Consider the following 14,593-nt stretch of genomic DNA (forward strand, 5'->3'; position numbering starts at 1 on the left):
TTTATATTTTGAATGCCTCTTTTGGCAGGCACTTTGTAAAGCTGAGGATGAAGAGGATATCAGAGCTGCGACTCAGGCCAAGGCAGAACAGGTGGCTGAGCTTGCAGAGTTCAATGAAAACATCCCATTAGATGCAGACGATTGTGCAGGAAGGGAAGAAGAGGAGGAAATGTCAAAGGCAGAACAGGAAATTGCATCCTTGGTGGAACAGGTATGTGAGTTTATTATGATCAGTGATGCTTGAACACATGCAGGTGTCTTCTAAAACCGGGTCTTTCACAGATTTACCTGCTTGAATAATCCCATATTGTCAGGTTAGTAAATCATAACAGTAGTGTAAAAGAATCCATTTATGCAGTGCTATACATTTCAGTATAATTAGTAGCACAACTCCCTCATTATATTTGCATAGATTTGGGACAGAGATGTACTTCATCTGAAGACAACCCCATTCCCCCCAACTCCGAGGCGATTACACCTCAGATTATCAACACCATGTCATGTGAATAATTTGAGTTTTACTCTTTTCAGTTGCCTTTTCTCTTCAAAATCCATTCATAAACAAGTATTTTGTTGACAGCTTTAGCTTTCTCGCATACCATCTTGAGATTTTCATAATTCACAGTGCATTCTCTTCTGAAGATGGACCTTCTTTAACTGCAAATTTAAATGCTGAGGATCTGAAATTTCAGGTTTAGCTTGAGGAATATTTGTATTATGTTTTGATCATGGGAGACATGCCTAAAAAGAAAAAGGATCTATCCCTTTTCTAGGCCTGCAATTCCTGTGGTCTAAAAAAAGCTTTTTTTTTTTTATGACCTATAAGAGCTGTGCGTCTACTGCCTTATTCCTCTAATAAACCAAAAAACTACACCGCATTTTCAGCAAGAACAGTAAGTGATAAAGCAAGGTTCTGTGATTTCATCCAAAATGAAGCTTCCGATGAAGATCCTGACAAGACTTTACATCCTCCTGTGAAGAAAATCAACTAAAGACGATGAAGTGGTGGAAGAAGGGACATTAACCTGGGACTCCTCCATTCTATGTCCTTTGCATCAGTTGACACTAAGGACACAGTGGCACTGAGTAAATTACCACTAAGGTTACTGTCAGTGATACGTGGGTGGTTAACGCCTACTGTGGGGTCCGGAAGGGCAGCTACTAAGCCAGTTGATAGACAACCAACACCTAGTTAACTACTTCAGCACCTACCGTGACTGTCCTGGCGATGAAGACCTCATTTACAAATCCTTTGTCCACATCAACTGAATAAATAATATTCCTGTTCATGGCAGAACAAAGTTTAGTGAAGAAAAATAAATCTTACTACTTTAGTTCAGCATTGTAGGTTTTTCATTTGATAATCATAAATGCTAAATTAAAGTGAACCTCTTCTCATTTTTGAAATACTTGTCTAGTAATCACAGCCTATCATGGGCTACACTTTCTGATTTTTATTAGTGTTTTATTTTGCCTTTCAGAAGAAAAACTTATTATAACAACATTGCAGCATAAACCCCAACCTTGCTGCCCAAGGGAAATGGAAACTGATACAAAAGTATTGAGAACTGCAGCTAGACAGGTTGTCCTACTAACACAGCTGAATAAAACAGTTCAATTTAAGGAACCAACAACTTTTATCTCCCATGCCTTGTACAGGCAGTTGCCTCACAGGATAATGTGAGAAGGATCCCAGAACACATTAAGGTTTCTGTCACCCTTTTTGTAAGATTTTTCCTCAAAATATCATTCTTCATTTCTTTCAACACGTTTGAAGCACTTCCACCTGTTTTTAAACCGGGCTTCAGTTGGATTTCTCTACGAGAGATGCTGAAACTAATATTTCTTTCAGAAGTGCTTTATTTGCAAGAGAAAGAAGGTTGTGAGTGGCCCACATTTTGTGTATGATCTTTTTTACCATCCTCCCAAGAAATGATTGTTTTTTTTAAATTACCTAAAAGACTATTAAAGGAAAGAGAAAAACCTCAAGACTTGAAATCTCCAAAGAGGCACATTAAGGTAAGCCAGGGAGGTTGATCTTTCCACTACGACCTTATACTCATCCCCCAAATACTACCACAGAGGAAGGACAGAAGGAAAGGAGGGGGCCTAAGAGTCTGTCACAGGACTATTAACCTCATCACCAATATTGGTATTAAAGCAAAAAACATTCCTTGAGGTCAAGGCATCCTTCGACTTCAAGACATGCTCCACTGTTAGCTCACTCAGCATTGCTCCATTTAATATCACACAATTTTTCAAGACACTTGTCCCACATCTGTCAGCCCAATAAACATATACAGCAAGAAAGAGGCTGGTGCTTTTGTAAAATATACCCAATATCAATAAAGGTGCCTTCTAATCTTCCAAGGGGCTGATGTGAGTCACCAAATGGAATGGAAAGAGTCTGAGATACCTAAGCAATTTTCAGTGTTGTTCTCATTGTCTTTAGCATCTGTCCTGCAACACTACCTTGCTCTTCTTGGCACTACTTTATCAGTGATTTGGTTCTTGGTGCCTTAATAAACACTGAACGCATTTGTCTCCAAATGCTGTCTGTTGATCATGCTCTGATTACCTTATTATACATTAGCCTTTGGTAAGCCTTGTGTCCCTGTTGTAGCTCTTTTCTTGCTAGGTTATCAGGAGGGTTCAAAGTGTTTTCGTTATTCATTCACCCAACAGTCTGTGGTTTCCTAGCCATCCAGTAGGTTGCATACCTTTCTCCAAAGCCAGCTAAGGAAATGTAGAAGATGATCCTACAGTGTTACATCACAGTCCTACCCATGCAATTTGCTGTCACACGTATAAGCACCAAGTGATTCTAAGAGGCAATGTTAAAGTTCTTTTGTTTTTTATTAATTTCATATTCTTATTTGTTTTCATTCCATCATCACAGCTCTATTCAATGTAGTTGTAATGTTATCTCATGTTCTTGCTTCAGAGAACTCGTAGGTCTTGAAAAAAAACACGCCCCCCCCTTGGCCTGGAAAACTAGGATGTAAGTAGCATTTCCTTGTGCTTCGAGCATCAGCATTGTCAATTCAAGCTTCAAGGCTATTTGTTAGGAGCACAGTGTACCTCCAAAAAGGTGACCATCAGATGGTTTCTTGCGTCGATAATTGGGGTTTAGTGTGATTTGTGTTTAATGCCAAAATCCATTCCTCTGCAGTGCGGAGTTCCTCAGGGTTCATCCTTGAGTCCCACTCTTTTTAATGTATATATGGCCCCATTGGCGGATATTGTATACCCCTTTGGGATCCATATAGTAACATATGCCGACGATACTCAGCTGGGCGTAGCACTGAACCAGGCTGACCAGTCGCCCACTGACCTTCATTCCTGTCTCGAGGAAGTTGCCAAGTGGATGAGTTTATCTCATCTAAAACTCAATGGCGATAAGACTGAGCTTATGCTGCTTGGAAACCACTTAAGCTTCAAATCAAGTACTATGTGGCCAGTTTGCATGGGCCCAGCACCTGTCCCAAAAACGGAGATAAAAAGCTTGGGCATATGGTTAGATCAAGACCTCACCTTCAAAGCCCATGCTAGGAAGACCGCTGCCTCGTGCTATGGCCTGCTCAGAATGATCCTCAAAGTACTCCCCCTATTACCATGCCAAGTAAAAAAGTTGCTGATCCAGCCACTAATTGTGAGAAAGTGGCTCTGTATATACTGTTCCCTAATAGGTACAGGGGGTACAGAGTCCACAGTCCCCCAGAGGCTGATAGAGGTCAAAGTTAGGTATGACCTTACTCTCAAAAGTGGTAGCTTGGTCGAGCAGTAAGGCAGTACCAGAGGACAGTGTAAAGCATTTATTGTATACACTCAGTCAGCAAATGGTTTCACACACTCAATAACTGAACTCTAGGCCAATGGTTTATATATATATAAAATATATGCTTGTTTTATTTTTAGAACCACAAAGGGGATAAAAATATACTTTCTCAGAATGAGAGGTTGAATATAAATACTTTTGCCTTAAGCAATAAATTTTTGTAAACAGTCACAGTTGGTTGCAATAAACAATCCTATTTCCTAAACATAACAATGCATTGAGCTCAATGGTAAATTCAGGTTATTTGTCATAAATTACTTTTCAGATTACTTTTGGAATTCCAGGTCTGGCTCCTAGATCCAGCCCTGGGTCAGTACTCAGAATCAAGTGATGAAAGTCGACTTAATAACTGTAATGATTTTTAAATAATATTTAGCTATTTCAAAAGTTAGCACTTAGAAAATATTTCAAAGAAAACATTCAATGGATCTCTATGGCAAGAAATTCAAATTGCAGGTAGAGTACTTTATCGTTACTTTAGTAATCCAGGACTGGGTACCTAGACCCAGGACTGGGGTCCTTATCAAAAACAGGTAAGTAATTTCGTTTGCAGAAATGGTACGATTTTAAAAGAATATTTCAAGTTTGCAAAAATAGACACTTAGAAGAAATTTCACAGAAAAGCAGACAATGGTTTCCTATGGGAGAAAAATGAGTTAGAGGTAAGTATAGTTGTGGACACTTTTCAGGGTCAGGGCTGGGCACCAAGATCCAGCCCTGGGAGCTCACCTAGGAGCAGGTGAGTAAATTCGTTTTTGTCACTTGGCTGATTTTTGGTGAATATTTGCAGTTTTGAAAAGTTCACACTTAGAAGATTTTTGAAGAAAAAGCCAGTCAATGTTACCCTATGAGGAAAATGAAGTTAGCGGTTTAAGGGTAAGTACTCGACTGGCAGAGTTGAAATTCCGGGCATAGACTCAGGGGTCCCCCAGTGTCAGGTAGGTACAGTTGGTTCACCCTCAGCGGTTTCAGGACGGCCGGGTGCAGAGAGAGTTAGGCCCAATGTTATCCTATGGGGGATAGGGGGGCCTTGGTTGGTGGCTGCTGTCTGGCAAGCCACGCGGCTGTGGGAGCTGGGCTCCTGGTCACTTACTCAGGGCAAGTGGGGAAGTAGGTTAGTGTAGAGAGTGCACTGCCAGGGCCACTCGGGCGGCTGGGTGCAGGGTGCTTTTGAGCCGTCGGGCGCTCAATGGAAATCAATGGGAATGTTCCGGTTTGGAAAAAGGCTGCAAGCTCTGGGACGAGGATGCTTCAGGTGCCACCACCACTTCGAGAGGTAAGTTGGGTAGTTGTAGGTTAGGTGGGTACCCCGGGATTGGGCACAGGGGGCCGCAGGGCGCCGGGTGCAGGGGTGCCTTTTGATGTCGGAAATCTTACCCTCTGGTTGTTCGCGGTTGGGGTGGCACTCTGTTCTGAGGCTGCAGGCTTCTTCCGGAATGTCGAGGGGGGTCCTTGGGTGTCGGACTCGGGGTCACAGTCGCCGTGGGGTCGTCTTCAGGGTCTTTGTCCACTCCGGCACTGGCCAGGCTTGGCTGGTGCAGAGTGTGTTGGGTCCGCGGTTCCGGGCTGCTGCCAGGGGTTAAAAATAGGTTTCTTGAGTAGAGCCTCTACTCATGGGAGTCCCAGGGGCTTAGAGCCAAAAGGTAGCCAGGTCCTCCGGGGTTGGTGAGGTTGCTGGCCACGAGAGATGCCGCGCTGGTGCAGGTTCGAGAGTCGACAGGCCGGTAGGGCTGGGGCCAAAGCAGTTGGTGTCTTCTTCTCTTTTTAGCAGCTGCAGGGCAGGTCCTTGTTCTTCTTGCTCTTCTTGTAGTTTTCTATCTGGAATCTGAGGAAGGAAGGTTCAGGGTGCCCCTAAATACTAGATTTAGGGGCGTTACAGGTAGGTGAAGGCCAGGGACCAATGGGTCCTTGTCCTGGGGTGGGTACACCCCCTATCCTGCCTCTCTCCTGTGGGAGGGGGGCAGTAGCCTCATCCTGATAGGGTAGGGCCTCCCATCTTCAAGATGGCGAGAGCCCGGAAATGTGCTTCACCTCGCCTCCCCCACCTGAGGGGTGGGGTGGGCAGGCTGGCACATCCCCTGTCCTTGTATGGGGTTTCCGGCCAAGCTTCCCACCAGAGTGGGGGGTTGCAGTGGCCTGGGGAAACTCCAAATGGCGGCATGCCTTTGAAGCTTCCCTTTGCTCGTCCTGGGGGAGGAGATTTCTCACCTCACCCAGGATGTGCATTGTTGCAGGCCCGGGAGAGCAGGAGCTCTCCCACCCAGGGGTCCAGCAACGTGTCTGCTGTGTGGCAGCCCGGGCAGCCTCAGAGCAGACGTGGATTGTAAGTTAGCTGTAAGGGGGCATCTCTAAGATGCCCTCTGGGGTGCTTAGTACATTAAATCCCATACTGGCATCAGTGTGGGTTCATTGTGCTGAGAAGTTTGATACCAAACTTCCCAGGCTTCAGTGTTGCCATTATGGTGCTGTGGAGCTCGTGTTTGACGAGCTCTCAGCACCATGTACTCTTAAATGACAGCACTGCACTTACAGCGCCCAGGAATGGACCCGGGTACTGTAGGGGCACAGGGCTCCTGCTCCTGTGCCCACACCATAGGCGTAATGCACCCAGCTAGAGGGGTGGCTGACATATGCCTTGGCAGTGTAGGTGATGGGCATGGTACACAGTGATGTGTGCCATGTCGACTCTTTGTTTTGTCCTGCACCCAGACACTCAGCCTGCAAGGGCAGTGTGTGTGTGTGTAAGGGTACAGGGCCTCTGAGGGTGGCACAATGAGTGCTGCAGCCCTTAGAGGCCTTCCCTGGCCACAAGACCCTGGGTACCTAGGGTACCATTTACTAGGGGCTGACATGTGGCTAGGGTTTGCCAATTTGGAGTTTGTGTGGTTTAAGGAAGGAACATAGGCCCTGGGCACCTGATTGGCTGGAACCCAGGATACACTCAATCAAAGTACATTCAGCAATTTTGCAAAAAGTGGGGGCATACCATGCAAGAAAGATGGCACTTTCTCACACTAATTCTTTCCAGGATATACTATGGCAACGCCCTATACCTAGGCGCCCCTAACTCAGTGGTCGCAAAACTGCAGATCGTTCAAAATTCTACAGCAAGATTGCTCACGGGTAACAACAATCGTTGCTCAGCAAAACCCACCCTATGCTCCCTTCACTGGTTCCTGATGCAGGAGGTAATCTATTTCAAGGTTCTCTGTGTTGCCCACAAGTCTCCAGAAGGGAACGGGCCACCTATCATCAAAGCCTTGATTCGACCATACAGGGCTAACAGAAGACTTGGCAGAAGTTCCCAGAATTAAGTGGGCCAGAACGGGCAGACTTCTTTTTTCATATAATGCCCCCAAACTCTGGAACTCACTCCCGCTGTCCCTCCGTAGGGAATCTAATCATATTATATTCCCGAAAACTGCTAAAGACCTGGCTCTTCCCATAAAGGGACTGCCCACTCTAGGTTCCGCTGCAGCGCTGGGATGCCTCTGGGTAGCCGCGCGCTATATAAAAGCTTATTTCATTTCATTAGTCTTGGAGTAATAAACTGCTTGGTCTTTCTTGAAATCTAGACCAATCCTCATAGGAACTATTATATGATCTGTTGCGCTCCTGGGTGCAAGACTTCCAATAAGGAAAGATTATTGGCTCAACTAGAATTATAATCTGAAAGAAACATGTTAGTTATAGATTCCTTACCTTAGAATTACCCCCAGGCGTCAGACTGGATCCGGAATGTTTTTTCGTCAGCTGTACCTCTGCGCATCGGAAGGTGGCGTCGGTCGGCTCCCCGTCTGTCGTTGGCATCGTGGTCGCCTGGATGAAGTCCCAGTAGCTACTTAGATGCTGCCCTCGCGCGCTGACGTCCGTTATTTCTTTTTCCGCGCCAGCCAGCGCAGATTCGGAGAGAGCGGTATCTCCAGTCACTTTCTGACTGACTTTTTTGAGGGACTTTTGTCGACGTCTTTTTGTGTCTACGACTTCTGGTGCACGAGGGATGCCCGGTTTCAAGGCATGCCCGTTCTGTACCCGACTGTTGTCGGTTACGGATCCGCAACGCGTGTTCCTCTTTTGCCTGGAGCACGACCACAACCCCAAGTCGTACTCCGACTGCCGGTCGATGGCTCCAAAGGCTTTGCGGGAGCAGTCCCGAAAGCAGCTTGAGCGCCGGTAGTCGGCTCCGTGCCATTCGAGGTCGCGAGGGAGGTCGAGGGACCGGTCGCGGAGCCATCACCACTCGTCCAAGTCATCAAAGTCTTCAAACTCAAGGTCGGGTAAGTAGAAAAAGAAGTCGAAGAAGCATCGGCGCTCTTTGACTTCCTCCCGTCGGTCGGCTGACACGACGAGGGATGCGGGCAGTGCCCTTCCCGCGGCTCTGCGAGCGGATCCCGAAGAGTCGACTCCGGGCTTCCCTCCCTTCCCGGGACCCGGAGCGACTCCCGCCCAACTTCGTAAGTTTTACGATGCGATGCATGTCATCTTAGGGCCGCCCAAACCCGCCGGCGTGCCTCTGGCCCCCGCGGACTCGGTTGGGGGGCCTAGGCCTTCTCTGCCGTCGGCTCGGGCCACGGCACCGCAGGTCCCCCTTCGATCCAGACCTGGATCTAGAACAGCCCCGGTTGACCTTATTACACCTCCACTGGCGCCGCTTCCTCTGCCACCAAACTGACGCCGGTCGTGTCTCCGGCCGGCGCGACCCCGGCCTCCATTCTGATGTGGATCCGGACCGGCGCAGAGTAGGATTTTTGTGCCCCTGGTCACCCCTGGGGTCTCTTTTCGGCCAGATTGGCAAGATGAGGAGGAGGACTGGGAGGGGTCGGGTGACCCTTTAACTGATCATCTGGAATCTGAGCAGGACTGGAGAGAGGAACTTGGGGATGCCAGTGGTCTTGACACATCCCCTGGCATGTTGTCTCCTCCTACCGTGGCTAAGGAAGAGTAAGCGTCATACGCAGTGGTGTTGCATAGGGCAGCCGAGGCCCTCAACCTCGAGCTTCCTACGATAGCGATCAGGACTAACCACCTGACAGAGATGCTTCAGCCGGCTGCGAGCTCTTCGGAGTCCCTGCTGCAGTTTAACGAGGCCCTTACCGATGTCCTTTTGGGCACGTGGTCCAGGCCCAACACCGGGGGTGTCCGTGGATAGGATGATTGCCAGACGACACCGCCCGGCTCTGTGTCGACCCCACTTTCCTCTCCCAACACCCCACCCCTGAGAGCTTGGTGGTCCAAGCCTCCACTTCCAAGAGTTCATTCCCTACCGATCCACTGGAAAGGGAATCCAAGAAGCTGCCGCACTGCTCCGCCCTGACGTCTGCGGAGCCATATATGCCCCTCCCGGTGCGCTGACGTCCGTTTTCTTCTTTTCCGCTTCCCAACGCGGGTCTAGGAAAACCAGCGGTTCCTTAGCCTGTTTTTCATGCATTTTTTGCCACGTCTTTGGCGTTGCGGAACAGTGTGCGATACCTTCGGGCTTTAAGGTGTGTGTGAGACCTGCAAATGTCTGTCACTGATCCGCACGCAATTTGTATGTGGTGCCTGGGGGTGCACCACGACTCCAAAGAGTGCGACACCTGTCAACAGATGAAACCTAAGTCCCTCCGGCAGCGTCGTATGAAGCTGCTGGCCGCCCGTATGTCCGGTGCTGCACCTTCACACCGATGATATTTCTCTCATGGGGCCGTTCCCGCAGACGCCGTTCGGAGACGGGTAAGCACATGGGTAAGTCGCGGAGGTCGTCCACCCGAAAACGTGACACAGGGGTCCGCTGCTCTCGGTCCTTGCCAGGCACTGGCGCCCTGCAGTCGTCTTCTCCATACCCACCCGTCCCGGGTGTCGTAGCGACACGGTCCCAAATGGAGGCCTATTCAAAGGCTCTCCAGTCTTTCTTTGGGTCACCCCCCCTCCCTGGTGCGCCTATGGGTCCCACAGAGGAGGAAGGCACTCATGTCGGGTCTTCGCCGACGGTATCGTCCTCGGCACTGGCTGAGTGCATCGACTTCGGCCTGAAGCAGATACAACGTCGACGGGACACGGCCCGGAGGGGCATCCCAGTCGTCAGTTTAGCCTGCCCGTCCAGTCAACGCATAGCCCCATGCGGCTTCCGGCACTGACGTAGGCTGCTGTGTCAAGTTCGACGCCCTGTGGATCTCCTTCCTCCCCGCCGGTGAAGGTCGAGTCGCCGTCCATCCGTGCCTGGGTCGTCTCCCCTCTGGAGGTTCTCGACATCAAGCCGACGTCGTCCCTGCGACAGTCGACGCCCATGCCGGCAGCTCCTCTATTGCAGGAGGATGTGCACCCATTGGGCTCACCAAGTCCAGGGTCATTTCACAGCCCCTTGGTGCAGGAGCCTAGTGTTCCTTGGCCTTTGGATCAACCCCAGGCTGCTCCGCCTTTATTTTCTAGTGGTCAGGTTAGCCTTCAACCGCCCCCGACCGACGGGTGGTTGTCGCCTCCCAGGCTTGCGACAGAGGCTAGTGCGGCCTTTGCGAGAGCTATTCGCAGGGCTGCGGTTATTCTCCGCTTGCAGCCCGCTGGGGTTTCCCTACCCACTGATCCTTTACTGGATCTCCTACATTTGGAGTCTTTCCTGCCTCTTTGCGGGTCCTTGTGTGATATCATGCTTGGTACCTGGGCACGGCCCTCCTCTGGTGACCTTGTGGATAGAGCCATTGCTCGCCGGCATCGCCTGGCCCCAGACGATCCGGTTTGCTTGTCCCTTCACCCTAGGACTCTGGGTCTGGTTGTGCAGGTGCCTTTCACCTTGCAGCCTTCTTTAGCTCTGCCTTTGCTCCCTCCCACTAGGAAGTCTCGGTGGCTGGAGATGTGGGCGCAATATTTTTGCCTCCGCTAGTTCTGGCTTCCGTGCCTTAAACACGTCTTGCATGTTCGCAAGTGCTTACTTTGCCCTTTGGGACTTGGTTGAGCTCCTTCTTTCTTCTTCTCCCAGAAGGGCCCCGAGCTGACTTGAATCCTCTTCTTCTTGATGGCCACGGATTGGCACAATATTCCATTTGATCGGCTCTGGACGCTACCAACTCTGTTAGTAGAGCAATGGCTCGGTCGGTTGCTTTGCACCACCATGCTTGTCTGTGCGATAGTCGTTTTCCCAACAACGTTCGGGACGCTCTGCGGGATCTGCCCTTCAATGGTGTGGACCTTTTTGTTTGTCAAGCTGATTCAGCGGTCTCCCGCCTCATATCTGGTCTCCCGTGATTTGCTGGTCCTTGCGGCCAGGCTTTCTCGTCCTTGTAGCCTGTCTTTGACACACGCTCTGTGACTTTGTTGCATTTTCTTGATGGGCAGCGTTGCCTTCTTTGTTTTGTACCCTCGGTTCATGACGTAATACCCAATGGTCTGGGCGGATGCTCCGCTATGTTTGCCTTGGTCAGTACGGCTGGTCAGCTGGTTCTACCTTCTTTGAAGTCCTCTGTCTGTGAGCTTGTCTCCAGAGGAGGTGCCCTTGCCGGGGTTAAGACTCACCCTATGTGGGGTATTTAATAGCTGCTGTGTAGCTGCCTTCCTACAAGGTAGGCTTGGTACGCTCCTGTGGAGTATTCCTAACAGAAGATCTTCTGTGGATCACTCTGTCTTCTCTTTCTGCTGTATGCGGCCCACAGGTTGGCGTCGCTCTATCGCATTTTCAATTAAGGTTATGCTCTACGGTTGTCCGTAGCACTTGGAACCATCGGTAGAGGTTTTAGCATGAGGCTTCTGCCTCGCCTGCCTTTCGCAGGGGCGTTTTTCAGAATCGCTGTGCTCCTCTTTGTCCATGTTGGCTGCTCTTCTTTTCGCCAGCCACTGTCCCTTGGGGCCCTTGTTCTGTTCCTTTCAGGCACAGTTCTTCCACGGCTGACGCCCTGCCATAGTTTAGCGCCAGGGCAAAGCCGCTGTGCGGCACGCTTCTTAGGGGTTTGCACCTACTGGGAGTGCACCCTGGTATGATTCGCTATCATAGGGTGTTTGCTTTCTTTCTTCCGCTTATGCGGTGCTGGTTCTACCCTCCCCTCTTCGGGATGGGTAATACTTTCTCGTACTTCAGCCATGTCTGAACTTGTTCTTGAAGGTGGCATCTTCGCCATGTACGTCTATGCTGCACGTTGCCTTGTGCCCTCCATTTCTGGGCACTTCCCTAACATTCGTTTTTCCTCTTTCCCTGCTGCTTTCCACACAGGTGTTTTCCACACTTCTGCTTTGTGTTCCTGCTGTAACACTCTCCAGCGGAGTGTTCTCTTCGGGATACTTGCTTCTTGGGTCCCTGGGCCATTAGGTTGGTCCTGACTGTTTCCACTACCATGTCTGGCTCCATCTTCTCATCTGTCTAGCGCGGGACCGTGGCTCCTTCCGGCCGGTTGCTGATGTTGCTTACGGGTCCGGACATTGTCCTGTCCAATTCTGCTTCCACATAACTGTTGGTACTTTTCGCGTACCATAGTCTTGTATTATGTAACACATCATTTTTACGCGTTATCTTCTTAATCTGTATCTGCTCTGTGCTCTTCACACAGCAGAGTCGCGCAGTCAACGGTCCTTCCTGCGATGTCGGTGGTCTTCGCCCCGGTCTGCTTATTCTACGAGCTCTTGTGAGGGTGTCTAGCTTGCCAGATACCCCCTTTTTACCCGTGGCCTGCTTGCTAATGCATCCTACACATCTGGGCTGCCCCGCTACCTTACAGGTTTTTTTTTTCTATGCTTTATGTGGTTCTAGCGCCCACGCGGTATGATTGCGTGTTCCTGTCTTCCACATGGCTATCGTTTTACTGTAGTCCTGTTTTGGGTGCTTCTGCTTGTTGCCGTCAGCCCTCTCACATGTCTTGTGACAGAGCGACTGTGTACTGGAGTCTTGTGTTTCTGGTACTACTGACACTTGCTAACCATGGGTCGGCATCCTGCCACTGCTGCCCCATGTATTTTGGCTGGTGTGGGTTCGACAGTGTTTTTTCCACTGTTGTGTATACTGGACTGGTATGTGCTGACCCTGTCATACCAGTTTGTCATCCATCTGGGTTTTACTTAGTCGACCCATCGGATCCTGCGGATCCATCAGACACAAGGCTCAGTTCCTCTTCTTGCGAAGCCATGAACTCACTTCTGCACCAACATTTCTAGCTTATGCTTTCTTTCTCTCAACCCGGTATACATACGAGGGTGTTCATGCTCTTCTTTAACGGCTTGTGGTGCCTTTGCCTCTTGTTTTTTCCTGCTCTTTTCAGAGCTTTGTGGTCTGGTGTGGCTGCGCTGGCTTACGGTTTCCACCGTGTTTCGTCACCTTGCTGACGGTGAAGTTTTCTTGGAAACTTAGTGGGGTAAAGTCACAAACCCGCCTCCTCTATGGGTATGGCTTGGTATCTATTCTAAGTTAAGGAATCTGTGGCTAGATGTGTCTATCAGACGGACGAGTTACTTACCTTCGGTAACGATGTATCTGGTAGAGACACAGTCTAGCCGCAGATTCGTTAACGCCCGCCCATCCTCCCCGTTCTGCGAGGACCTTTACAGGTTGGGCTTCCTGCATTCGCCTCACTCCAGGTGGCTTTGTCTTTCTGCGGGGTGACCTCTTTCACTTCACTCCTACACGGAATGCTTCATTCCGTTTTGCTTGCTCTACTCCACCCATTCTCGTGATTGGGCGATATGCCCATGTGTCCTTTTACGATCTTACGCCCTGAGTTGTCCAATGTGGGATCTACTCATGGTCCCCCCCCCCCCCCCCCCCCCCTCACACAATTCCCTTCTCAATCGCCTTGGGGTCTCTACCCTCTCCTGCGGTCCATAGGTTTGAAGTCTATTGGCTCTGCCTCTGTCTATAGGTCTCTTTCTTACTTGGGATACGACGTCCCTTTCTGGTGCCGTCTTGTGGTGGATTCTCTTTGCTCTTGTGTTCCGGACTTGTTATATATTGTGGTTGCAGACTTTGTGTCGTCTGCCATGATGTTTTTCACATCTTCTTCTGCCTCCGGGGAGGGTTTAGCCTCGCTTTTGGAGGGTTGCTTCTCAGAGTGGTGTTCTGCTCTTTCCCTTCGCTATTTTGCAGTATACAGTGCCTAGCACTGTCCTGTATAGTGCTGTTTTTCACCATTCAATTTCTTTTCTTTCTTAATTCTTTACGCACACTGTTTCCATACTCTCACAGTTTTTGGTGGTGGCTCCGTGTTGTGGTGCGGAAAAGTTTCTCCAACGAAAACTGACGTCAGCGCACCGGGAGGGGCATATATGGCTCCGCTGACGTCAAGTCCGTGGACGACGTCTGGGCGGAGCTGTGCGTCGCCGCCCCCCGGTGCGCAGAGGTGCTGCTGCGGAAAGTTTTCCGGATCCAGTCTGACACCTGCGGATATTCTAAGTTAAGGAATCTGCGACTAGACTGTGTGTCTACCAGATACATTGTTACCGAAGGTAAGTAGCTTGTCCTTTCGGCTCTCTTGGCCAAGAGAGCCATCAAGTGCGTTCCTGCCCCAGAAGTAGGTCATGGTTGTTATTCCCACTACTTTCTGGTTCCCAAGAAGGACAAGGGCCTGCGTCCAATCTTGGATCTCAGGAACGTCAACTGCTTCCTCTGGAAGGAGAAGTTCAAGATGTTGACGCTCGCTCAGGTCTTGTCTGCCCTCGACCCTGGAGACAGGATGGTAGCGTTGTACTTGCAGGATGCTTATTTTCACAGCCTTCCTCAGGCTCCCTGATCAGCCTTCTCTTTTCGAGTCCCCTGTTGTAAATCGATTTCTTAAGGGCATTACTCATCTCTTTCCTCCTGTTCCC

General features: G+C 49.7%; 1 protein-coding gene across 1 annotated transcript in view; it reads left to right on the forward strand.

Moving 5' to 3' along the window:
* SRCAP (Snf2 related CREBBP activator protein) overlaps positions 1–14,593 on the forward strand; it is a 1,742,136-nt gene that overhangs the window by 1,598,003 nt on the left and 129,540 nt on the right. The window contains exon 32 of the mRNA XM_085618450.1: positions 29–211. Within this exon, the coding sequence (XP_085474576.1) occupies positions 29–211 (183 nt within the window). The remainder of the gene's footprint in view (positions 1–28; positions 212–14,593) is intronic.

The sequence above is a fragment of the Triturus cristatus genome, chromosome 7 (assembly GCF_964204655.1).
Source record: "Triturus cristatus chromosome 7, aTriCri1.1, whole genome shotgun sequence".
Classification (NCBI taxonomy): domain Eukaryota; kingdom Metazoa; phylum Chordata; class Amphibia; order Caudata; family Salamandridae; genus Triturus; species Triturus cristatus.